The following is a 27,769-nucleotide window of genomic DNA, read 5'->3' as shown; positions in this document are numbered from 1 at the left end:
TGTAGCCGTTGTCAAACTAATATTTACGTAGTAGTCCTTCAAGAGAAGTGTACCATGTTTGCGAAAACATTCTGAAAATGAAATGAGATTTCGAGTGTAAATATGAGATAAGAGAGATCCTTCATTCATTCAAAATTTGCAAGGTAACCAATGAGTGACGGTGCAGGCAAGCGTGCAAGCGTTTTCAAATGTATTTTGATGTCTACGAACAAAATAACATCAATAATCGTGTCTCCTTAAATCAAAACTGTATCTTATTCCGTACAGAAACAAAAGGAAAGGAAACTAAAGGACATGAGAACGGGAGGAGCTATGATGATACCAAAAGTAACTTTTCATAACCAAGCATGCGCCCAAGAACTCTTAACTTATCCTCAATCACGTACACAGAGTCTTCGTTCCTCCTGACCAGCAGTCGGGAAGTGAGTGATCCTGGAAAGTCCCTATTGGAAGTCCAAAGATATCGGACTGCCGCTTGGATTGCACATCCCTAGCCAAAAACATGGCTCAATCGAGCTTCATGGTGTTTTGCTCAAGGGATTTTTTGTTTGAAAACAATAAAAATCAATCCTTCAACGGACCTTCCGAAAGTCGTTCATATCGTCAAAAGGCTCTAGCCTGCGTAGCCGGCTCGAATTCTCTCAATCCTCCTGCCACCCCCTCCCCCTTTTTACGCCTGCTACGCAGGTTTTAAAACTCGCTTACGAGCCTTTAAAAAGGCCCGTAAGCGAGGTACAGGACGCGGCTGAAGTCTGGTGCGGCGGGGTTGGTCGGGAGGGCAGCTTCTCTTGCCGATTTTCTTTTCGCGCTATACTTCACTATGAGAAGCCACTTCAGGACACCATTTTCCCGAATTAAGCGTAGACATTAAAATTTTTAAATTAACATTATTTTGAAATCTACTGACAGAAAAGTTCATTTAGTTTACAATTTTCTGAGCAATCGACAGTCCCCACTACCGTATTTACTTATTTGAGGGTGGCGCTTATTTAAAATTTGGACGCCACAAAGCATATATTTTACAAAAATTTTACGAAATATTTTACGAAAATAGCATCTTCTGACTTAACTGTCAGTATTCGTCTCTCGATGAAGAAAGTAGTGGCGCTAGCTGTCCTAGCAATGTTCGCGGCCTTCGCAACATTTACGTATTGCAAGGTTCGTACATTTTTGAGCCTTTTCCATGACCTAAATTTGACCATTTTTCTTGGACATTTTCAAAAATTATCTTGATTTTGAGTACGTTTTTACCCCTTTCTTCACAAAAAACAACCTGCCTAATTTATTTTGTACAAACAATGTCATTTGCCATAACTTTCCATGACCCACACTTAAATTCCATGACTTGTCAGGCCTGGAAAATGAAATTCTAAAATTCCATGACTTTCCAGGTTTTCCATGACCTGTACGAACCCTGTTGGATAGAAAACAAATGGGCGAGCAGTAAAACCATCACTGTGAAAACTTCGCTTTTGATGAAACGAAATGTCCAAGTTTGTTTGAGAGTTGCTTTGTAGTGCAGGTTTTAGGAAAACGGAATTCCTCGAATTAGCGCAGCATCGGGACTGCGGCGCTTATTAACTTTTTGTCCTAAATGCGGCGCTTATTCGAGGGCGGCGCTTATTCGGGGCGGCGCTTATTCGAGTAAATACGGTATACAACTTGGGAAAACATTTGCAAATTTGGCGATAATGATGTTACATGCTGTAGATCATATTTAGCTGTAATTCAAACAAGTAGTCACGTTTATGATTCCTTTGCTACCGTATTTTTGTACCCTGAGTAAAAGAGTGCTGTAGATTTATTTTACAGCAATGAGTGTTAATTGCATGTTGCGTATGTCAAATCCTGTTCTCTGTATTCCACGGGTCTGTATTGCGTATGCGCTGACGTGCATTCTTCCACTTACGTCATAAGCGTTATTTTACCGATATATAAAGGAGGGTTCGGTAACTTTTTCACCATCAATATAGTGAACGTAAAAAGACAGTCCAAATCTCAGCCTTCGCGGTCGAGGACCAGAGCCAAGAGCAAGTACAGGTACGTAACATGCAGTAACTTGCTTAGAAATGTGTTAATGTTCTGAAATGTTATGTTTCGCTTTCTTCTTAACACAAAATTCAACATTTCCCTGCCATTACTTCCTTTTATTCACCTGACTTTTTACTCCGTTTGATTTTTTCCTGGAGAGAGGAAAACAAGAAATTAGAAATACAAAGTATTACGAAGACTTTACGACACCGAGTGCAACAAACATGCTTAAATTTTCTCATCTCTGATTTTACAAACGACATGCACCACTGTTTGTGTCGATATCAGAAGAGGCTCTTAATGGGGTGGTGGCTTTTACGGTTAACGGTTACTATTTTGGCTTTTTTTCGACGTTTTTGCTTGTTTACAAGCTAAAAACGTAGAATAGGGGTTATGTGGACAAAATTTGAACCACACATTTGTAAACTCTCAAGAGACTTTTTTAATTTATCGAGGGACTGTTTTAATTTCTCAAGGGATTACTTTCCGCTGTGGGTGATCACTTGCGATCTCGTGAAAAAAACGTGACTTGTCACATTTACAAACGTTATATAACAATTTTAAAAGTGACATGTCTGCTTTCTTATCTCAACGCACGTGTGTCTGAAAGGCGATCTATAAAAAGCGTCGCACAAACAATGGATTGCGTAACTAAAACACGAATAAATAATCACTAGCACTTACATCGTTTAAAAATTACAAACGTCAAAAATAAACCATACCAAAAAACTCGCTCTTTTCAAAGATATTATTGAAGTTAAAACAAATGCAAGAGATGGGGGCTTCTTTTAGCTTCGGAGCGGTTAAAAATTAGGCCAAATTTGGTCGCTACATGCAAGCGCAACTCTATTTCGTCATCAGCCTAGGTCGTTAGGGACGTGACCTCGCGTTGACAGGGAATGACAGCAATGTTGCATGAATCGGCTTTACAACATGCGATCGTATCTACGCAGTTCGAGTGGAATTTCAGTCAAAGACAGCAAAATTCTTTCGTATTTCATCTTCAAATATAATTCGAAAGCATTCACTGTATATATGGCTTTTGTTTAATCCTGGGTCTTGATATCCGACCCTCGCAGAGCCTAGACAAAACGCAGCTTGAGTGTAACGATTTGTTTACGCCCCAATTATATGCGCAATGTTTTCTCCGACAGTAGTCGGAAATATCCGTATTTTTTTTCGTGCTTTTTCGTGGAGCAATCGTAACGATACGGCTTTGAACACATTGAACAGCGGTCTACCCGGCGTCGCAAAAACAAAGCGTCGAACGCATATTTTGCTGTTTCATTTGCTAATTTCGCTGCCGTAATCGACTGCCTCGAAAGGTCCTTGCAATTTTAAAGTATAGAATTGTCAGATCTCGGTGAAATTTGCACTGTTTATTTGTGTAATGTTAAGGAATATGTGTATAAATACCCGGCGCGGACGAGCCATTTTTGACAAAATTATATGGCTGCATTTCCTCCGCGAAGATAGGAAATTGTTAAACTAAACTACAAAGAAACTGTAATGATAAGTTCGAAGAACAATGCACAGGATAAACCTTCGACTCATACTTCATGCAAAAACGTCGACATCTCGAAGAGACTTTGATTTTTACCGTTAACTCAGAATTTTTTCTGAGTTCATTCTGTCCACACATCAATCCATTATTATTATTTAACGGTTAATTTGTTTTCATAACGGTTAACAGAAATTAAAAATTAGTTTCCATTTTTTTTAAAGTTAAAAATTAATTTCCATTACCGAAAAGCGTATGTTAGGTCTTAGGACCATTCTGTGACGATGAAGTGATCTAGTCTGTTTTATTTATAATTAGTAACCGATTTTTTACGGTTAACATATTTAAAACAAGAACATTGAGAAGCTTGAGAAGCTTAAAATCGGGCGCTTTGCCTTGAAAGGCAGGGTTCAGTACAGCAGAAACCACGAAGCAGTTACTTAAGTAGCACTCAGTCCGACTGTGTTTGTGTAAGTCACAGGGCTTGCATGAGCTGTATTAGTGTGCATAATATAATATCTAGAACGTTGTCGAGATTGCATTATTACTTAATGACATGATGGTTTCAATTTATAAATGTATCTCACAAAATACAAATAAACGATTGAAGTAGACGACTAGACAATGTAAAGTTTTAAGACTTAGCAAAGTGCAGTGTATTGGTAATACTGTAAGGTGCGGTTTCACCTGAAGGTCGTGTGCTTTTCGGTATTTTCCAGGCATTGCACTTTGATGGGACAGTACTACAACTGTTTACCGGGGAACTACTATTGTCAAGAAAATGATCACAACTTGTTGATGAATGATTGAACATTTGTTTCATACCATTACTGTAATAGCAATTGATGAAGGCTTTTAGTCCTGAACCAAAGTATAAGGACTGGGAAATACTGAAACCCATTATCAGCCACCTTAAACGGAAATATCTTGTTGGTGTTTCAAGGAATCCAAGGAAACTTCACTCATCCCATGTATCTATGTATTGCGGTATTTTGTAATTTTTTGAGTGATTTTTGGGGATGTTTGGCAGGTGATAGTTTTTTTTAAAAGAATTAGTAAAATTTAGACAACTAAGAAATATTGAAAATTTAATGTGAATTTAACATTGGAATTTGAAGTTAGAAATTGGCAGACGGACACCAAACAGTCCCGTGACATCCTGGAGTGTTTTTGCATGGGGGTCAACTGTGTGATGATGTTTCCATTTTTTTTCTTCAATCCCCACTGATAAAGAACTGTTGTTGGTGTTATGTTGGTGTTATCACATGTCAAGCCTTTAACAAGGTATGAAAGAACACAAGGATTTAAATTATTCTGGTGCTCAATTTTTGCGTAACTAAAATTAATGTTACTCAAATTCCTGATGGATTCTGTCTTAAACTGTTACGAGCTTAGTATTTCCAAATTATTGCATGTCAATGTAAGGCAAGACAAGACATGCCTTGGTTCTTATGTAATTCTCTTAAAAACACATAAGATATTGACTATAATTTTGTCTGTGCTATGGCAATTCACAGTGGGGTGGTCTTGATGTGTCTTTAACTTGTAGACTGGACTGGACTAGTAAAACGCGGACTAGTAAAACGCGGACTTGTAAAACGCCTCTAGACACTTCGAATTCCTTGGCCACAATCATCTTACGGCTCTCTTCAATACATAATGTCTCAAAAAAACAGTAACCTCAGAAAGAAGTCAGAAGCAAATAAGGTCGAAAGACCGAATTTGAACATATAACGGCAAATGTTCTAATGTCACGAACGTAGGAGTCGTGTAGGCCCGTCACCTTTATTTACCACATACTGCCCCCAAATTAAAACAGTACCCTCAGAAAGAAGTCAGAAGCAAATAAGGTCGAAAGACCGAATTTAAACATTTAACGGCAAATATTCTAATGTCACGAACGTAGGAGTCGTGTAGGCCCGTCACCTTTATTTACGATTGACTGTTGATTTCTGGACGGGCCCCGTTCTACCTCGTGCGAGCAATACAAACGACTGCACTCAACAGACGTCAAGTAGTGGAAAGAAAGAAACATATGCACACAACTCATAGCATCAATCCCGTTGTTTTAGTAGGGGTTTGCAGAACGAACATGTGCTATACTGCAAAAACATCTCCACGCTAAAACAGACCATAGAGTGCTCAAAAAAGCTAGAAATATGCCGTCGAAGAAACACACAAGAGCTTCAAACACAAATTGTTTCGCTCGCTAAACCGTTTAGTTTTATCCGATTTACAAGCGCTTGTTTTACAAGTCCGCGTTCTACAAGTCCGTGCTTAACAAGCCCTCGTTTTACAAGTCCGCGTTTTACAAGTCCGCGTTTTACTAGTCCTCGTTTTACAAGTCCGCGTTTTACTAGTCCGCGTTTTACTAGTCCGCCTTTTACAAGTCCGCCCTGAGTCCGCGTTTTACTAGTCCGCGTTTTACAAGTCCGCGTTTTACTAGTCCGCGTTATACTAGTCCGCATTCTACAAGTCCGCGTTTTACTAGTCCGCGTTTTACTAGTCCAGTCCAGTCCTCGAAATACAGTATGCCAAAACTCCCCACCCTCTAAAGATAAGTCCTTGACGGTTCTTGTCGTTTTTCGGTGCCTATTCATCTTCGGCATCTTTCTCATCCACCTCTCGTTCTGTCCTGTGTCTTTCATCACACGAAAGAAAAGCTGATTCTCAAAAAATCTGCCACAAAAGGAAATTGACAAAAACAATATGAAAACCATATATCGAAAGTTTCTTATTCTAAAATTTTATCATACGTCTTAATTCAGAGCTACAAAGAAGTTCCTCCTTTTGAGTTATTGATACTGTTCTTACAGTACCCTCTTTCCACCAGCGAAATTTTACAAAATTCCTTCGCGGCGAAAAGGTAACGCGAATCCAGAACAGACTCCAATCGAGAGTGGGTTAATTCTAGATTACTATTAATTAACTATTACAACATTCATTTTTAAAATAGTTTCCCAAGCCGACTAAGCTAACTAAACGTCGAGTGTATCTTTCAGTAAACAAAACATGCCGTTATGACGCCGGAAATCCAGCTCACGCATACTATACCCCGTGACTCACGCAAACCTCCGACTTACGTGCTACTGCAGTCACTCCTTTCTAAACATTTTTTTTTGACCACCACCGTACCTTTCTACCCAAAAAACTCATGAAACCGCCCGGTTTTAACCTGTTTTAACCTTTCAAAAATTAGAGCGTTCGAAACTAAATAAGATCCGTAATCACAAACAACATACAGCCGTTTACCAGCACTCTTTAAAACTCCTGAAACCCTTCAAAATCAGGCAAAATAAATCTTTGAAATAACCTTTATCAATGTTTCTTATTTTTTATTCAGTTCTATAAAATGCCTTTCATACACTACTGTCAAACAAAAATTTCAATTTCCTCAAAGTTTCAAGACAAAAGAATAACAAATATTTCGTGCACAATGTAATTTGATTAAGCCAATATTATCACGTCTAAAAATACTTCAAGCAATTCAGTGAAAACCCGTTTTTTTTCGTATCAACGAAAACCACTTTCGAATAATCAATACATGAAAATAACAATAAGATCAAAAGGAAGAAAGGAACCTTTCTAATTATTTGAAGACTTTCAAAGCCGTGATATTATGCATCCAATCCGCGATAAAATTTAATTACAACAAAATCCAAGTTCTCATTTTGAATTCCATTTTTTTCAGTTGATACCTTTATCCAACTTGTGAAAAATTCCATTCAAGTTCCTATTAATACTGTACATTCCCAATGTTTTGCTCAGGTCTTCAGAAGCGTCTTACTAACCAAATCTAAAATAATTCCAAAACATGCTGTACAAACATTCTACTCTTTGTGACAAACGACTTGACGACCAATTGTTCAGAAATGAAAATCGACACAGTTCTTGCTAAATAAAAAAAAAGTTTTACGGCGGAGTCAGGCTCAAAAAATATACCGCAAGATCACACCCCCATTCATAGTCAGAAACCAGCAAACCATCTAGTTTGCTAAAAAAAACACTGCGTGACATCAATGACGTTACCTTTTTCATTTACAAAAATAACTTTAACTTGTCAAAGTAAGTGCAAATATCAGTACAGTATGGGGCCCAGTTCTCGTCCGGGTCCAGTTCTCGGCCACTTTGTGTTTAACGCGTATTTTCACACTCCAGTTGAATCAAAAGAAAAAGGTATTTCCTTCAAACGATAGACTGATTCATGTGCTTTAAGTATCTTGAGTTTGATCGTTCAATTCGATATAGAAAGCTCACACGTCGAGTTTACGCGGAGGTAGGTGAATTTGCATTCCCGAAAAAGTTGTTTGTTTACGGCTCCAAATTCATGGATGTAGTTAAATTCGTATTTTATCCAAAAGCCCCCACCATACGAGCTAATTTTTGGCATGTGAAACGTAGAATAATTCAGCTTTCTGCTTTAGTTAACTTTTCGTTGAACCGTTGTATTTTTTGGTCTTAATTTGCTTCGAAATTTTTTCTTGCGACGTTTGCGTATTTGCCAGTTCTCGGCCACCCTGCTCGCTATCACAGCTTAGCGCTTGGTTTTTAATATAATTTCATCTGCTGCTGCCAGAATGAAAGAAATAAATGTTTTAAAAATAAAGTTCAATCTTATCTCTAAGTTTTGAGCTGACTCTTGTCTTGTCTATTATTTCTACAACACCTAAATCTTTCAAGACCTTTTCACTGCAAAATAAACCATCTAAATGCACGGGTCACACAATGCGGTTTTGCCAGAACCTGCACATAGGCAACTAGGCGCGTTAAAATCCTTCTTTTCTAAAGTAAAACAAAGCATCATAAAAATAATTTGGGATCGATATAGTATAAATAGGTTTACAGAGTGATTTTATGACTGTGAAAATTAATTGAGCATTTTTTTACAGATAATTACGCACAAGCTTTTTAGTGGCCGAGAACTGGGCCAAGGTGGCCGAGAACTGGGCCCACAAATGGAGCTTTTATTTTTATTATTGCTCGGGCAAATTAATTTTTGACCGGTCGATAGCTTTACACCAAAAAGCTGAATAATGTAGCTAGCTCTGGGAGAAATTTCAAGTTCCTGCGGTTCTTCTGAGGTAAGAAATACAAGTTTACGTCAAAAGTGGCCGAGACACACATATATAGTGGCGCTTTTGGCGCAAATAGTGACAAATCACTCGGACTCGCCTGGCTCGCCCAGGCTCGCCAGCCTCGCCGAGCTCTTTGTCCCCATTAGCGACCAAAAGCGCCACTATATATGTGTGTATAAGCGCGAGCGGCACGCAAAAAATCGCGAGCTGCATTGGTGCGCCAGAAAATATTTTTCAATTGAACAAATGCTCTTATTGAGTAAACGAAGATGGGAAGAGGGAGAACTGGAGAAATTAACTTGAATGTAAAGAAAAACTTGAAAAGATCTCGTGGAAAAGCGTTTACAACCTACAAAAAAACTAAAGAAAATGAAAAACAAATAACAATCTTTTTAACAGACGAGCTGATTGAAAAATTAAAAAAATTAGACAGCAGTGTTGTCGCAAACGTTTTAACAAGCTAAACAAGACTTGCACGCTCCGGTGAGTGCATAAATTATTGCAGCAACACAGAAAGTCACAACAATGACTTTGATTGCGTGGGTGTATTGCTGTCAAGAAACGGAAAACCCCCTTGACGTAATCTAATTGTTTTTTTTTTAGGAGTTTTTAGAGGACAGAGCTCAGTTATAGAAATGCCGTCATGGGTGCATTTTTAGAATATAAACCGATAAATAGAAATGGCGTCAGGGATGTATTTTTTAAGCAAACACCATAACCAAATTTTGGAACCTAAAAGCCAAAAAAATAATATTTTATAAGATAGATCATATTAAATTGAACTGTTTTAACAACCAGACAATTGAAAAATAAATCCTGCGTAAAAATTATTTTTGCTTATACAGCACATTCCAAATCGCACAATAGAAAGGACATTCCAAATCGCACCACACATTCCTGTTCGCTTGTGATTTTTTTTTTCACGAAAAAAATTTTTTTTAAAAACGCTGAAAATCAATGGCGAATCGGCATGTTTGGTATGTGTGTGTGACGTACCGGAAGTCCAGAATATTCTGAAGCGACATGATTGTAAACAAGCCGATGTGTTAATCAAGCTTTAAACGGCTAAAGCAAAAAATTCGATAATCAACTTGCAAAAGATCAGAAATTGAAAGAAAAGACTCCTGATTAAAACAGTCGTAGAGAGGGAATTTGACAAACACCACAGCCGGTGTTTGTCATTGGCGATGAGTCATGATATTACACCGTCTAAAAATATCATTCGGGTAATACCCCGACTTTGTACACCCACGCACGCAAACACAAAAAAAATTTGCATGCCGCTGTGGGTCACGCAATTTCTCGCTGTTCGCTTCAACTTAATTGTATTTTTTGCACACTCAGATTTAATCCTTTCGACTCGGCTGAAAGTCACTTTAAGTGCGCTGTAACCTTTTATTTTGCCTCGTTCAGGCAAATAACAACATCGCTTGTTATGTATCGAATATTTTTTTGCAACTCGGGCGACAATGATTCAAACACATAGTAAACGACAAGATGAGCGCAGACAATCATTCTTTTATAAAATGAAAAAATGTTTTATTGGACTGAAATTTTATTTCGAAATGTCGGTGGCGCTTTCGAGAAGTTTTTTTTCCAATCTTTTGCGTTCTTCTCTCTTGATTTCTTCCCGAATTTTTCCGATGTCTGGCTGGAGTGAATTTCTTTGTTTTTTTGCAAAGTTTGAGCGTAAAGTATCTTTAAGTTGGCGATATTTCTGCATTTCTCGTGTGATCAGTTGAAACTCTTTGTCAGAAACAAGATTATCATTCAGAGCTTGTGAGACAGAGCTGTTTATCGAGTCATGTTTTGCAACAGCCAGAGCGAGGATTCTTGAGTGCTTATTAACTTTACGTTCAAGCTTTTTGTTGATAACTGACAGGCCAGTGGAAGCTGCGCCAGATATACCTGCTACTGCTGCAACAGGCACGCCGATAACAATTCCAACACCAGTAAGTGAAGTCGCAACAGCTCCAGAAGACAGAGCTGCCGTCACGGCGCCAAGACAGACCACGGAATAGTGAATAACTTTCCGGACTTTTTTATATTTTTTTAACACAAGCCTGTAATGCTCAGCTTCAGCGGATATTTCTTTTTCAATTTTACTTATTTCAGTCAGCCGAAAATTCTCGGCATTTGTTGGGAGGCTTGGATAAAGTTGTGTTTCTTCGCGATCACCATAAGCAGGGGCACTCGGGAGAACATTAGCAGATGACATGGTCGTATACAATAAAAAAATATTAATTTAATTCTAATTCAAAATGCAGCGGAGCTCCAACAAAGTCAAACTTACTGCCAGTTTTGTCTTTGACGGTCAATGTGACACTGTTCACACTCTGAACAGCGTTGGTTCGACGTGAATTATTGATAAAATTTTGAGGGTAATGAACCAAATCATAAGGTTTCCCGGTTATTGGTACACAAGCGAGAATGTCACTTGGCTTTCCATTATACAAGTTATTTTCTTTGGAAAGTAAATCGCAGTGAATGTAATAAAAGTCTGGCTTAGTAAAATCTTCAATTCTTGCGTTAGCAGCATCAACAATTGTGTTCTTAAAAAGTTTAGAAAGATTTTTATCAAAAGAAAAGCTTTCAATATTTTTTGTTTTTGTTATTGAAAAGCCTCTTTTTAAATCATCCCTTTTTACTGTTAGCTTTTGTTGATCTTTGAACTTATTAGTCAGGTAAGTTGTAATTTCATCAAAATTGTAGTTGCCTGGAAAAAAAACAGCAACATTGTTGCTCACATTGTTTTGTTTAATGCTTATGGAGCCAATTTCTTCCAGATTACGCCAGCTGTTTTGTAACGAGCATGACAGCAGGCTGATAAACCTTGGTTTTTCAATTGGCTGGTCAAAGTAAACAGCTTCCCCGTTGGAACTCGCGTCGATTGTGAGCACAACCATCTTTATAATTATCTTTTGAAAAATAAATCTTTAATATAAAATGGCTCCGCCTATTCCGAGAGCTGATGACATTTCTCAATCAACTTTTCTTGATTCCAAAGAAAGAGATTTTATGAAGTGGATGAAAACCCCAGAAGCAACTAAAATTTCTGAAGCGGCAAAAGACAATGCATGGAAACCTTTTCTTGCAAAATATCCAAACGCTGACCGAACAAAATTTGTTGCACAGGTTGAGTTCGCGTACAACCACACAGCAACGGCAGACATTTATTTCAAGGCAGGGCAAGGCCATTTGATAAATGTTTTTGGCTCTGACAGCAAATATTGGAGCCCAGAGATGAAAAAAGCACTGGGGGTGAATCAAATTTCAGGCGGTTTTCCACAACAGCTGTCACCAAGCGGCGCAAAAGGCTCATCTTTGCCAATTCCAGCTGTTGGATTTCACGAAGCCGCACCAAGTTTGAAAAAAATATTTAACAGCAAAATCAACATCTACGTAACACCAGATCAATATTTCACAACGAAATTAAGAGAGATTTTTCAAAAAACAAAACTGAAGCATACATCAGGAAAAGAGTCAAAAAAGTGGCTTGCGGGGCCTAACATGGCCTATTGGCCCCAGCAACTTAACTTTGCGGTATGGTGCGCGACAACAGGCTGCGGTATAAGTCGAGATATTTTCGATGAAGAGCACTCAGCTCTTAGCTTGCCACCGATTGTGCGTAATTTTTATCTTTTTCACGTTTATTTCACGATAAGGCGAATATTGTTTCAGATGGGGGGAATTCAGAGCGTAAGCGCCTTGCCAGGCGACCCAACTTTTAGCCAGTTCGACAACAAGTACGACGTGGCTTCGTACAAAAGAATATGTGCTGAGTTCGGTGTCGACCCGTCAAGCGATTTTCGTTTTACAACAGGTGCAAACCACGGACTTGGTGCTATTTATATCTGGATTTCAAGCAATGGTATACAAAAAACTGGAGCAAAATACCCCGATTACGATAAATTTTCGGATGAAGGTGGAACTGCAAGCGACGGTAACCTTATTTATTACATTCAGCCAGATGATTCTGCAGCATCACAGGCTGACTGGTTTTGTGCAAATGCAACGCAAGGGCTTACTCAGGCGGGTTTGTCGAGAGTAAACCAGTCGATAGAGGCTTTTGTCTACTGTATTCTGGGTTCGCAGGTCAACGTTCGAAGTAGCATACTTGGAACAGGCGGCCGTGCAAAGGAAGCGCAAAGTGAGTTCCTCGTGTTGGTTGAAGACGCTATAAGGCAACCTGATCTGGCAAAGTCGGTCCAAAGATACCAACTCGCCATCGACGAGGCTAAGGTTCGGCTTAACCTTGCAGTCTGCCCAGGTGCCTGGCTGATGCCCGCTCGTATGGTGATAAACACAGAAAGCGTTGTTGGTTACAATAACCAGCTTAAGCAGGCTGTTGTTGGGATGAAATTAGGAGTGAATGATGAGGTTAATAAAGCTACAAAAAAAGCAGCTCTTAAACTGATGGCCGGAGGAAAATCAAAAATCAACCCACCAAACAGCCACCCTTCAAATCCTATACACAAGAGCGCCACAGCAAAAAAAAATCAGGCACCCGCCGCAAGCGCTGCTGAAACACCAGCTAGCAACGCGCAAAGCGCTAAAGCTACGAAGGCCGTAGCCAATGATTCACACGAAATAAACAAAGCAACTGTCGCTGTTGGCGCGGTTGGAGCAGCAGCTTTGCTCTACACCCTTATGCGTTAACGTCTCTTTTTGATGTATTTTTCAACAAGAAAAGCAACCACAGCAAGGATAAGCAGCCAGGTGTGCTCTGCAAGAAATCCAATTACTTGACCAGCGGTTTTGAAAAGAAATTTCGCAATCGAGCCAATGAGACCAGGCAGAGCTGATGCTACCTTTGAGCCAATATCACTTAGGCCTTTTCCCAACGCTTTGCCGGTTGCCTTCAACGCGTTTGTAATGGCTCCAATAACAGAACCAATCGTGACACCAGCAGCAAGAACTATTGCTGTTAATGTCACGCCATGTTTTTTGAAGATCTCTTTGATCCTCTCACGAAGTGGAAGCGCTCTTTCTCTTTCGGCAATCTGCGTTTGCAAGCGTCCAAGTTCCTCGGTTCTTTCCGCAACTCTTTCTTCCGCGGCTTGTTTGTCAGTGGGGGAGGCATTCTCATTCTCTATAACAGCCTGATCTTCCTCGTTTTGGCGCTTCAGCTCGGCTTCTTTCTCTTTTAGATCCTCCAAAGCTCTTGTGTCGTTGAGCCTTTCTTGCAAAGTGTTTCTTTCGCTCTCTTTGGCAGCGAGGCTTGCCCTTAGTTGGCCGACTCGTGTTTGTTCTTTTGCCTTCTGCTTTGCTTGTTTTTCAAGAGCAGAAACTTCTTTTTTTGCGTTTTCAAAATCCTTTTCAAGATTTTTTTTTAGTTGATTAAGTCTGCGCAATTCTGATTCATTTTCAACATTTGACCCAAGTTGATCCATCTTGGCATTTGTTCGCTCGATTCTTATTCTGAGATCTTCTACTTCTTGGGTGGCTTTTTCTTTCTGCATGGCAATTGTTTCTGCCTGTTGTAGTTGACTTTCAGCTTCTCTTAATCTTTGTCTGCTTTCTCTTATTTCTTCATTGTCTCTCTCAATAAGTTCTTGTGCCATTGGTCCAAGTTCTTTCCTGATTTCTTTTGTAAGACTTGGATTTAGCTGTTGGTTACCACCTGTACCCCTTTTGGTGGTGAAAAGGTTATATAATTTTTTACCAGCTCCGGCCATTTTTACTTGTAATCTGCCCTTTAGACTGTAAGAGGCTTCAAGATTTGTTGATGAGCTTTCTGGAAACACCCCTTTTAGAGCATTCCATGCCTTTTCGCTCATTGTTTGCGCACTGCCAAGCAAAGGTGTTTCATCATATGATGTGTCTGGCAGCCCGCTCTGTTCGTGCTGCATCGTTTGCATTTCATGTTGTTCACCCCCATGGTAGGGTGTGGATGCCTCCCCGGGCTGAAATGGTCGGGTTGTGTCGACCTCTTGTTCCTCTTCATCATCGTTATCACTGTTGTGGTCAAGATCTTGGTCCAAATCAGGGTCCTCGTATCCAAACTCACCACCACCTTCCGCCATCACGTAATTTATATATATTTTCAAATTAAACTTTTCAATTTAACAATAAAACCAATCGAGAGATGGCTGCTGTTCAAGAAAACCTTCGACCGGGACGCACAGAGAAAATACTCGGCGCACTGAAAGCCGAGCGCGCGGTAAAACGAATCACTTTTGACCGCACAGAAGCCAATCCAGAGGAAACGTTGTATGTTTCAGTGCCCAAGCTGAACGAAAACGAGGTCATTGTGCCTGGCTCGCTGGCGCTGCGCTTCAACATCGACTTGAGCGGAGGCCATGCCAACAACTTTCTGGTTGACAACGTCAGCCGAGCTCTGGTCGACAAGTTTGTTGTAAAGTACGAAGGCACCGTCGTGCAGGACACGGTGGGCTATGACATCTACAAAATATTTGAGGACTTTTTCCTTTCGCAGGAGGAGCGCGACGACAGGGTGCCAGAGGGCATTCAGAGCGAGGACCTCAACAAAATTCGCTCAAATGCTGGCGATAAGAAAACTTCAGGTGTCGACGCAGAAAAAAAGCTGAATGAGCTATATGGTAATAAATACCGAATCCGACTGGATCACCAGATTTTAACTGACCATGGGGCATTTTATCCTCAGGCACTATACAACGATCTTGTGTTCGAACTGAAGCTCGCGGCAGCCGAACATGTGGTCAGAGGCTCAGATACAACAAAACTGAAATACAAGTTGACAAACATCCAGCTGGAGTACGAGATGATAAGAAGCAAGGAAATTGCAGATGAAGCGTTCAGCGCTTATTCGGGCGGCAAAGAGTTCGCTTACGACCACATCCAGCGTGATAAAGTGACGACTTTTGCAAAAGGCTCCGACACACGTCTGAATCTAAGGGTCAACCCGCAGAGGAGGTCCATGAAAGGTATCTTGCTCCTATTTATTGAGCAATATAACAAAGGTGCAAGGAGCTCGGAAAAGTACATTAACCCGGACCTTACAAAAGTAAGCATCACTGTCAACGGCTCGCCAAACATGCTGTACAACAACGGCATCGAAGGAATGGACATTTGGGGAGAAGTTAAAAGATTCTACATGAAAGAAAAAAATAAAACGCAGCACATGACTCTGCAAAAGTTTTACACAGAAGACAAGTTTGGCCTTCTTATTGATCTGCGTTCCATGGCTGACCACTCGATGCACGGAAGCGGCACGCGCCTTGTGAACACAAAGGACGGTGTCCAGCTTGAGCTAGAGAGGAAAGCAAGCGGCTCAGGTAATTTGAACTGCCACATTTACGTAATCAGCGACGCCCAAATGAATATAATTGGCAGGCAGTTAGAATCTGTGCTTTTATAATATACGAACGAAGATGGATCCTGCCAATATACCCTTCAACGCCCTCATTGTGGGACCAACGAACTCAGGAAAAACAAGATACGTGGTCAATCAGCTTTGTGGCCCTTTCCGAGGCAAGTTTGACTACATCGTGCTCATCTGCCCGACTTTCGAGCACAACAAGACTTATTATCGCTTTGCTGAGGAAGATATTCGATTTTTTGTTTTCATTTGCGAGCAGCACGAGGTGGAATCTTGGTTAAGGCTTTCAAGATTTCTTTTTGAGGGTACGAACACGCTTATCATCCTCGACGACTGTGCTGCATCGAAAGATGTAAAGGGAAGAACGGGTGAATTGGTGAATCTTGCTTTCTCTGCTCGCCACGCAGGCTTGAGCATATGGGTGTTAACTCAAAAAATGACAAGCATAACAGCCTCATTCCGCGAAAATGTGGCGGCAATCGTTTTCTTTTACACCCCCTCTGCCAAGACCACGAAGGCAATCTTTGAGGATTACGCTGGCGAACTTGCCAATGAGGATTACAAAGAAATCATTTTAAAGCTAAAAAAAAATAAGTTTTCGCATCTTGTCATTTCTCATCGCCACCCTTACGGAACAATTTTTTTTTATTGAACATATTTTTTATAGTAATAAATGGCTGACCCTTTCGCAACTTCTCCTCCCGAGAGCGTCAAGGGCGCTGCAAGTGAACAAGAATTAGCTTCCGTAATGGAACTGCTAGGAGCTGAACCAGAAAGTACAGAAAGCGCTATGGCACTCATTCAAGGCCCTGACATTCCTGCTTTGCGTGAACAGCTTGCAATCCTTGTTTCAACAGGAAAAGCCAAAGAAGCAATCGGTGTGCAGCTGACACACGAGCAGGTGAAGCGCTTGACAGATAAAGAAGTTGAAAAGTACTTCAAGAGATATGAGGCATACGTTGGATCCAAAACAACCGACAGCTTGATTGACAGCTTTATTTTTCTTGTAACCAAAGTCGTTGGTAAGGCCGTAAATATCAAGGACGTCAATGATTATCAAAAGGAACTCAAAAACGACTACATTATCAGTAAAGAGCTGTCCACTTTGGCAGGCGGTCTGGCTTTGAAATGCGGCCGCTTTCTTGCCGTTGCAAATGCTGCGCTCATCACAACAAAGCACGTTGATTTAAACGAAGCTACAAAGTCGCACACTTCGCTGTGCGAAACCAAAGGTGCTTCCAAAGATGCGGACACAAACACTACTGAAGATTTTTCTGAGCAATGCTAAGAAAATGCTAAGTAATTACTGAACAATGCTTAGCAATTGCTTAGCAAAAAATCTTGCTGAGCAATTTTCTATTTAAATATTATTTTTTTTTATTATAAATGGCCGAGCTCGAACAAACTCCGATCGCTCAAGAAGAACAGAAACAAGTTACTTCAACAACTCCAGCAACAAAGCCTGCCAAAAATCCAAAGCGAGTTGCTGCTGGCAAGCTTGCAGCTGAAAAAACAAAACAGGCTCGTGAAGCACAGAAAAAAGCTGCTGTCGAGGGCTGCTGCAATAATTGCAAAAGAAAAGGAAAGGGAAAAGAAATCTGCATCTGCTAAGCGAAGTGTAACTTCGAGCCCTTCGGGCACGCCCGTGGAACCAGCTCCGCCCGAGGCTCAGCCGCAATCAAGCGGTCTCACCACAAATCAATGGATATCTTTGCTTGGTATCGGCGTTGCAATCGTTACAACTTATGTGAAACGCGAAGACATAAAAGCCTTTATAAACGAAAAAAGAAGTCCAACATTTAAAGCTCCGCCAACTCTTATAACTGATGACACACCAGTTACAGCAGAAAGTATTGGAAGGGTTGCAACGCGTTCTTCAGACACGCGCCAAACGGGCTCTAGAATTCCGCAACCAACAAGCCAAAATGGCTCAAAAAGAGGAATCCGTAGTATGGATTAAAAAAATTATTAAATAAATTCCATTTAAACATTTTCTATTTTTAAGTAAACGAAACACGATGACCGACATGATGACAGACACGAAGCCATACACTGTGCCTGAGCCAACGGATTTGGCAGCTTTGTTTTGTCTGCCTGAGCCAATAGATTTTGGAAGCTTTCTTTTGTTGAGTCAGTGTGCCCAATGGTTTGAAGAAGATGAGGAAGGAGCAACAGATACTATGAAAAAAGTCGCAGACTTAATTATCAGTCTAAAACCAGAACAATTCAAAAGTTTTCAAGATTTCCTTAAAAAGTTTATTAAACGTGCGAATGATATATATGCTAATTCAGAATCAGACGAACATAAAAAAGAGAAAATTGCAGAAGCACAAAGTTTGATGTTTGATGAATTCAGAAACAAAATCAACCTAATGTCTTAGGGTGCTTGGTTTTGACCTGCAAAAAAAGTTTTAATTAGGTAATTAACCTTTTTTTTGTTTATTAAAACTCTTTGATAAAATTATTTTTTAATTTAAAGATTTATTTTTATTTTATATCAAAACGCCATGTCGGACAACAAGCTCGTGAAAACACTCATGGGTGCCGCCACTCTTACTGGCCTAGCCGCCGGAATCGGCTGGGCTGCCAAAAAAGTTGTGAAAGAAAACTTCACATCCGACCCAAGCGGCAGTTTTATGAACTATGTAAAGTTCACAGCCGTCATGGCTGGCAGCGTTGCACTTAAACAGTATCTCGAGGACCAGAAAATCCTCCCCACCAATTAAAAAAAAATTCGCATAATATAAGAACAAAGACCCACAATGGCAAGCATCGCGATTATGGCTGGCGGAGCTATCTTGAACGCTGCTGCTTTCATTGGCGGCAACTACCTTGCTCGAGCTTTGGGTGGTGGAGATGACGCCGCTTTAAAAGAAAAAGAAAGACACGACAAAGCTCTCGAGGCTTACCAGGCAGCTTACGCTAAATACTCTCGAGACCGCACCAAGCTCCTCGACTGGATACAAACCAACGCGGAAATAAAAGAGCAGGCCAAACAGAACTTCACAAACACTGACTACGCTTTCAAACTCTACAACCAGGCACATCCTGACAAACAAATGATTCCTCCGAAAGAACCCAAGTTCTCTGATTTCTATCAGCCAAGTGAGCAGCAGAAACAAGGTGAACTTATGTTCGTTGGCGCTGGCGCTCTTGCTCTTGGGTACGCTGCCTTTCGGTTTCTTTAAACGTTTCTTTTTTTTCTTGTATACGCATGGATGCAAAGATCTCGAAAGTCTACTATAGCCCCCAGGGCTACTGGAAGGGAATTGCAGCGATAAAAAAATTAGCCGAGGCTGCCAAGGTTTCCGAAGATGCCGCAAAAAAGTGGCTAGTTAAGCAGGCCCTTTGGCAGATCTACCTTCCGGCACCACGATACGTTCCTCGCCCAAAATTCGATGTTTCTTCTCCAAACGCGGTCCACCAGGCGGACCTTCTTTTTCTGCCACACGACAAACTGCCGCGAGGGCGAAAAGTTTACAAATACGCGCTGACTGTTGTTGACGTTGCCAGCCGTTTCAAAGAGGCCGAGCCTTTGACCTCCAAAGATTCAACTGAGGTTGCAAAAGGTTTTCAGACAATTTACAGGCGAAGTGCACTAAAATGGCCACAGATGCTTCAAGTTGACCCTGGTCGCGAATTCATGGGAGCTGTTACCAAAGAAATGGAAAATCACAAAACCTATATTAGACGCGGGCGTGTTAACATTCACAGAGATCAAGCTATTGTTGAACGTTTTAATCAAACACTGGCAGGGCGCCTGTTTGGTTATCAGTACGGTGTCGAGATGAACCTGCCATCTGGCCAGCGGTCGACAGCGTGGGTAAAAAGGCTTCCAGAAGTTGTTACCGCTCTGAACAACGAAGTTACCAGTCTTACTGGAAAAAAACCTGCTACTGCAATCAAAGAAAAGGCTGTTTCGTCCAAACCGTCCTCAAAATATACAAGGCCTGTTGGCAAGAAAGAAAAAAAACTACCCTCTCTCGTTAATGTGCGCTATCTCTACCAACCTGGCGAGCTGGAAGGCGGCGTAAAAAGGGCTACAGATCCGATTTGGTCATTAAAAGTCTACAGCATTGAAAGGTCTGTTACTAAACCTAATCAGCCAGTTCTTTATTACTTGCACGATGGTCCAAAGCGCGGCTTCGTGCGTGAAGAATTGCTTGTTATTCCTCCAAATACACAGTTACCACCAGAAAAGCTATAAACGTTCTGTTTCGCAAAACTTATACCCGTAAGCATTTGTATGTATCCCATCATCCGCTATCCATCGCTTTGAGTCAAAAGGCGACAGCGAGACTTTGTTGAGATGCATTCCGTAAATCTCATGACCCTCGCTTCTAAGTATGTTCATTCCATGCCATAACTGCTTTGTTCCAAAAAGGGTTTCTAAATAATTTTCGTGCAAGATTTTCTTTTTTACCACACACTTTTTTACTCCTTTAGCTTTCTTTATTTTTTTTTGGTCTTCTGTCAGTATTGAATACATTTTTGGCCTCAAACAGACACACTCTGAAATTGGTGTTCCTGCGCATTCGTCTTTCATTTTTCCCAAGACCTTTTTGTTTTCGTATGAATGAAGTGAGTGCTCTTTTGGGTAGTCGCTTGTGTCGTATAGAGTTTTGTTTTGATAAATATCTTCGTAAATATCCTCTGTTTCAATCTCCAGAAGAAGGCTGTCAGTGTCTGTATACAAAAGCTCGCAGCGCTGCCCGTACTCCATTTTCATTTCGTTGTAAAAAAAAGTCATACATCAAAATCTTGCTTACGTCAAGGATAGTCATACCTGTGTAGACAGGTTTATTGAGAAAAAGTCTGCTTTTCCGCATGTCTATTCCGACCAGATCGTTTGAAAACAGAACGTGTCTTGAGTACAATGGACTGGCAACCAGTTTTCTTATTTTGTTCGTTTCGTCGCTTCGCGCTATTTTTATGTCAACACGGTTACGCAGGTTTTCCATTGTTTTTCCGAAAACTGAGTTATTCATTAGCTTGTAAAAGTTTTTTTCAAAGTCGTTTTTCGCTTTTTTCCTGAATTCTGTGTTCATCTTTATGTACGGCTCCATCCAACATTCCTGTTCGAACTCCAAAACCCTGTGCACTTTTTTGAGTTTCATTCCCTGTTTCAAATAAAACTGCAAGTTTCGATAATGCACAACATAATTAGTTTTGTCTTCAAGAGTTAAAACAAGCTTTTCGCTGTCTGGTGGGTCCAGATCAAGGTTTTTTATCAATTCCTTTTGGTAGGGTGAAAACAAGTCCTTATTTATTTTCTTTTTCTCAGGTGCTAATGGGTAGCTGTTGTGCTCTTCATGCAGTTCTGCAGGGTATTCGAGGTCTACCTCCAAAATCCAGCCGGTTTTTGCAAACTCCTTTTTTCTCATTATTTCTTTTTCAGTCGGCATAACTCTTTTCCATCTAAAACCACTTTTTGGCAGCGGCTTGCTCATTGCCCACCCGTAAAGGTTGTTTGCATCGAGGTACATAATGTATTTTTTTGGCTTGCTCGGATCGAAGCCTTCAACATATGGATTGTTAGCCTTTGCGTATCTCTTGCTAACCATCGAAATCCCTCCACGCAGTCCTCTTTCGATAAAAAGGTGCATGTCAACCTCTGTAAGCAGCTCCAGCTCAACTTCTGTCTTTTTCAATAGTGCATCCCAAGAAAGGCCGGGCGAAGTAAAATAATTCGCAGGATCCAACCCGTACTGCTCAAGGCAGATTTTTCTAAAGTTTTCGAAAACGTCTGCCAACAAAGCGACGTCTGTTTTAACGTACAGGTCGTGGTAGTCGCCCAGCGTTTTGCAACCAAAAGCTTCCCATACCCTCTTTGCGTGATCGTACTCTTCGTCTTTTATATGATCGTCGTTAAGTTTACTGTAAAACTTTTCTTTTTCAGGCAAACTTGTTTCGCTAAATCTTTCCCATGAGTCCATGTACTCGTACGGATAGATCCCTTTTTTGAAAAGAAGTTCAAAATTTTGTAAAGTAAGAGATTTTGTTATATTTAATGACTCCTTTGGTGTCGCACTTACAAGTGAATCAAGGCTTCCTTGTAGAAAGTTTAAGCTGTCAATAAAACGCAGACCACCAAATGAAAATGTAATGTATTTCTCCATGTTGTTTGCGACACATTTCACCTCTTTTTTTGTCTCTTTCGACAGCTTCGACATCGCTTGCATTAAATGGTGAGCATCATAGCCCCTCAGGTTGTGAAATACAACTGGTATTTGGTCTGTTTTTGGTTTTATTCGCATTTTCAGGTTGCACGCGTTGTGCGCGGCTCCGCGGTACTTTCCTGTTATGTGGCAATGATCTTTAACAGAGTCTTTAAAGTTTTGCTTCATCAAAAGTTCTGCGCAAAACAAACATTTTTCCTGATTGTTTGCAACCCATTGGTCTATTTTGTCTTTTTCTTTTCTTTCTCTTTTTGGCCCAACAAAATTTATTTTTTTTAGTGCCACGTAATAACAAAATTTGTGGCTTTGGCCGCAATAACGTCCTGTATCATGGTCCCAAACAGGTAATGAGTCAAAAAAGAAATCTTTTATCAAACTTTTGGTGCAAATGTGGCATTCAGTTGCGTTTTTGTGTTTTTCCCAATCTTTTGCCGTCATAACAAGTGGCTTTGGTGTTGCCAAACTCTTTCGTATTAAATTTTCTTCATTTAAAAGTTGCTTCAAAAACACTTCAACAGCATTTTCACCTCTGTAAACCACTGGTCGTTTATTTCTGCCATCACTCCTTACAACTGTGTAAGCAAAACCACATGCCTCGTGCTGTTCTGTCTTCTCGGTGTAGCTTTTTTGCTTGATCTCTGCACCACGCCCACAGCCTGAAATCTTTCTGACCAAAGCCTCAAAGTCGGCATATATCACATATGGTGCCCTCATCTGTTTGTGATGATTTTGGAAAAAAAGGGTGTTTTTCCCCTCTTCAGGCATCTCGATCCTTGTCGGCCTGCCGTTCATGCCATTGCAATATTTTTCGTGGTTCTTAAGCAAGTCTGCTCTTGTAAAACCGGTCAAGCACATCATGCAAAAGTGTTTTTTATGTTGATGTTTGCTCTGATTAAAGAGTAAAGCGCTTACTCTTTTTACAAAACAATAATGCTGAATTTCGCCTGACTCAATTAACATAAGGTTTATACGAGGAATGTTTTTTTCTTTTTTGCTTATTCTGTGCACAATCACAAGATTGTTTTCCCATCCAAACACATTTATTGCAAGTCTGCAGTTTTGCTCCTCAAGCTTGTCAATCTGTTTTATAGGTGTTGGAAAATCGATGCCATTATAGTTTATGCCGTCGTCAAGCGGGTATTTGCTTGGTCTTTGGGCGTCCTTACCATCTATTGGAGGAAATAAAGCAGCTCTAAGAGACCACTTCAAACATTCGTTATCTGTGTTTTTTACGTTAATTATTGCTTTCTTTTTTGCCAAATTTGGGGGCAAAGCCAAATAAGTTCCTGCGCGCAATGGCTTATAGCGTGCAACATTAATGTACGCTTCAATTATTCTTTCAATAACCCAGCCTGAGCCTCTCTCTGACCAAGACTCGATTTCTCCCTTTGCTTTTTCAATAAATTTATCGAACTCTTTTTTTATCTGGTCTTTGTTGTGCATTTTGAAAACGTGGGGTTCATTTTCTCTAAAATAGTGTTCCATGTGTTGGGTAACACCATTTTTTTGTATCGAAAATTTAACTACAAGCCCAAAGCTCGCTTTTATGCTTTTTAAGTCATTAATTTCGCTTACTAAAAGATCAAAAAACTTTTTTTTGTTTTTTCTTGCAAAAGTGTAAAGATCTTTGTTGTTTCTGTCAGATTCCGGTATGTTCATTGTCCATACACGAAGCCATTCATTAAAATTGTTTCTTGTAAGAAAAAACATGTTGTTCCTTTGTGGATTTCTTTGAAATTCACGGAGATTTTCCTCCATAATAGCTTGCAAAACTTCTGAAGAATATCTTGCAGCAGTCATCTTGTTGTATATACCAAAGAAAAATATTTGTTCAATTGAAAAATATTTTCTGGCGCACCAATGCAGCTCGCGATTTTTTGCGTGCCGCTCGCGCTTATACACACATATATAGTGGCGCTTTTGGTCGCTAATGGGGACAAAGAGCTCGGCGAGGCTGGCGAGCCTGGGCGAGCCAGGCGAGTCCGAGTGATTTGTCACTATTTGCGCCAAAAGCGCCACTATATATGTGTGTCCGAGAACTGGGCCAAGGTGGCCGAGAACTGGGCCCACAAATGGAGCTTTTATTTTTATTATTGCTCGGGCAAATTAATTTTTGACCGATTGATAGCTTTACACCAAAAAGCTGAATAATGTAGCTAGCTCTGGGAGAAATTTCAAGTTCCTGCGGTTCTTCTGAGGTAAGAAATACAAGTTTACGTCAAAAGTGGCCGAGAACTGGGCCAAGGTGGCCGAGAACTGGGCCCACAAATGGAGCTTTTATTTTTATTATTGCTCGGGCAAATTAATTTTTGACCGGTCGATAGCTTTACACCAAAAAGCTGAATAATGTAGCTAGCTCTGGGTGAAATTTCAAGTTCCTGCGGTTCTTCTGAGGTAAGAAATACAAGTTTACGTCAAAAGTGGCCGAGAACTGGGCCCCATACTGTACTTTGCCCCGTAAGCTTTTTTCTCTGTCCTTCCGCCGAAGCAAAAAAACACAACCTGATTACACATTAACCCAAAAGTCGACCAAGTGTGCCTGCAACGATTTCCTGTCAAAACTAAAATGAAAACCATTGCGGTATGCGTCACCCGTAGCGGTTTTGTAGCAACCCCGAGCTATCCCCGTCTTTTTGGCCGCGCCAGGAGACTACGCTCTAGGACGACCAAAGGGTAAACTATAAATCGGCCACGCCCGATTAATTAAATTTTTGGCTGTTTTACAGCTAACGGTTTACCCCATTGAGACCCTCTCAGAATACTGCGTCGCCATGCAGAGGGTCACAATTTCCAAATTGAGATTGAAGTGTTACACACACATTTTCTCGTGATGGTTTTGCCTATTAGCGGCATGCCAAATTCCCTCCAGCTTGTATGTCTTTTGAAAAATAACGTAATAATGTTGCAAGCGGGCAAAATCAGTCTACGATGTTTGAATTTCCTTGTTACTTTTCATCATTTTACAGCCTTAAAAGCGCCTTTTTACTCGTGAATGCATAATGAACGAGTATAGTGGGGAACTTGAGCCATCCGTCCATCCGTCCATCCGTCCTTCCTTCCATCGTTGTTAACATTATGCAAATTAGGTATGCTCACGGGCGCTTTCTAAATTTCGTTTCCCTCGGCTGTGGATAAAAATACAGCTTTACAAAGGTATTATTTCAAAGAAATAAGTGTAGAAAATACTTCACCCTGTAAATGAGAAACAATCGTTTCCCAAACGATGAAATATTGCCTTTTCGTATATAATAATCGCGAACATTCGGAAACGATGACCAGTGACTTTACGTATGTGTTATTAAGACTGGGAAGGTTAAATCACGGCACGATTTATTAAAGGATAATCAGTAAAATAGTAACGAAACTCTATACAAGACAGATATGTATATAATATCCGTGAAAAAAAATAAGAAGAAAAAAAAAGAATTTTAGCCACAGGGTATGAGAGTCGATCCCGGGTCACACGCTTCAGAATATAGAGCAGTACCACTGAGCCATCGGTTTACTGAGCAATTAAAATGATGAAAAAAGTAATTCTTATACCTAAGCGACCTGTTACATGTTCACCCTCTTTAAATAAAGTTGATTAATATTATTAATCACTATAATTAATATTTTCCATCGATACTATACTGTTCAAAGGAACGATTCAAATATATCTAACGCATTCACGAGTAGGTCATAGACCTCTTTGATTCTGCTATGAAAACGTTGCAGTTAACTTTCATCTTTAACAATTGATTTCTATCTTTCGCGCCGGCGATTAAGTGTTCCTCAAAATCTTGACATAACTTGTAACATTCACGCACTTCTACCTACGTTTTCGGTGCATTGCATGATGTTAAAGGAGCGGAAAACTTGATGATTTGTCCCTAACACGTCACCATCTCTTCTTGTTATTAAAGTATAATACGAGAAAGGACGAATGTATACCGACGTAGATTTTCCCCGTGCTTCCTTGAAATGTACATAGCGTGTTTTATCTCTTTTGAAATACGAGTATTTGATCATTTGATTTAACTAGCTGCGCGTGGTCTTGTTTTCAGTACAAGAGAAGATGGCTGAAAGAATTAAAATCTTGATTTTCCTGTTGATGCTGGCTGATGTACAAGGAAGGTCCCTTCGCCAAAATAATGGGAGATCACTTCAAAGGACAGAAGAGCCCTGGAATTGTATGATGATGAGGACTGCCCTGAAAACGAAACTCCGTACAACGGCAGATCGCTTGGGAGGATAGTTGGGCCGTGGAATTGCTATGATGATGAAGACTGCCCTGAAAACGAAACTCCTCATTCTGTCAAGTATGCCTCTGCATCAGACGACCAAGAAGAGATGAACGGTATATTTAGGCGCCTAAAAGAAGAGCTTAATAACTACCTTGATGAAAAATTTGATGATTCAGATCCTGCTGCAGAATCTCTGTATTTAAATAAACATAATAAGGTTGTGGATAATTTTGAATTTGTTTTAAGTCTTGACAACGAGAACTTTGACAATAATTGTGGTTATGATATGGAAAATTGTTTTCGTGATGAAGCTGTAAATTTTGATAATGGTAATGATGATGATGATGATGATGATGATGATAATGATGATGATAATGATGGCGATGATGATGATGATGACGATGATAATGATGGCGATGATGATGATGATGATGATAAAAATGTTAGTAAAATATATAATCAGTTAAGTTTCAACCCAAACAGTGTTGCGGTAACCGCTGACGATAAACCTGATTATATTTACTTTTAGTAACCATGCAGTAACAATTGATTATTATTTTTGACTGACTTTTGAATGTGATTTTTGATTGCCTCAGTTTTACGTTCTTCGAGCTCTACGTTATAATAAATTAAATACAACAATCGGGCAAAACCAAAACCAAATACCAGCCTTGAATTGGGTTCTTTAGTCTTTTTCCACTTTTATCACAAGTTGCAAGTGTTTTTGCAAGCCCTGTTTGATACATAGCGTTTGTCACGATGAGCTACATAATACTTTAGTTTTGGTTTTACTCCACACGAGTATATTCCAAAAGAGTCATAGTATACGTATGTACATTTTTCTGGTTTGCTTGCAGTTGTTTGACTTGTTAAGTGAGATATGTATATAGAATTATCGGGTGGACCTTTTGATTTTTGATTGAAGTTTTAGCAACCCCCTCCCACGCCCTCCCGTGCAATTTCTCTAAGCTTCAAGTCATTCAAGCCTAATTTTTGATCTAAGAATGCGTCGTGTGCTTCTTCTATTTGTCTATTTTTCTATTTTTTTTTTTTTTTTGGGGGGGGGGGAAGGGAATGGATTAATCTTAATTAATCTAAATTTTTAATCTGTATTTGTAATTTTATTATATCGAGCTGAAAAATCCTTTTTAGGGAGCGTCAATAAAGTATATGTAAATGTATGTATATGTATGTAATGGATGACTTGTGCAATCACCCACCCCCGCACTAATGATCTAATGGTCCATCCCTTTTTGCTTTCGGCTTTTAATAATTTTTCAGGCCTGAGTCTTTATCAAATGAAACGATTGGATTTGTTATTGTTGATTAGATTTTAAGAGAGTTAGGTGGGAGGAATAGTAAGTAGTGCTTAAAGATATTTATTTGTTTCTGAGGATGTTAAATATCACCTATTTGAATCTTTCGGTGAATAAAGATATTTAAATGTCAATTCT

General features: G+C 40.0%; 2 protein-coding genes across 2 annotated transcripts; both read left to right on the top strand.

Annotated features, from left to right (window-relative positions):
- Nucleotides 1–1,663: 1,663 nt before the first annotated feature.
- Nucleotides 1,664–27,679, top strand: LOC144645754 (uncharacterized). Its single transcript, XM_078505299.1, has 2 exons — nucleotides 1,664–2,040; nucleotides 26,136–27,679. Exon 2 carries the CDS (start codon nucleotides 26,422–26,424, stop codon nucleotides 26,842–26,844), a length of 423 nt encoding a protein of 140 aa, XP_078361425.1. The 5' UTR covers nucleotides 1,664–2,040; nucleotides 26,136–26,421; the 3' UTR covers nucleotides 26,845–27,679.
- LOC144645753 (uncharacterized) lies at nucleotides 10,891–13,386 on the top strand. Its single transcript, XM_078505298.1, has one exon. It carries the CDS (start codon nucleotides 11,554–11,556, stop codon nucleotides 13,264–13,266), a length of 1,713 nt encoding a protein of 570 aa, XP_078361424.1. The 5' UTR covers nucleotides 10,891–11,553; the 3' UTR covers nucleotides 13,267–13,386.
- Nucleotides 27,680–27,769: the final 90 nt, after the last annotated feature.

This window comes from Oculina patagonica, chromosome 3 (assembly GCF_052425735.1).
Source record: "Oculina patagonica isolate OP01 chromosome 3, crgOcupat, whole genome shotgun sequence".
NCBI classification, from domain to species: Eukaryota; Metazoa; Cnidaria; class Anthozoa; order Scleractinia; family Oculinidae; genus Oculina; species Oculina patagonica.
This window is presented reverse-complemented; position numbering and strand designations above follow the sequence as displayed.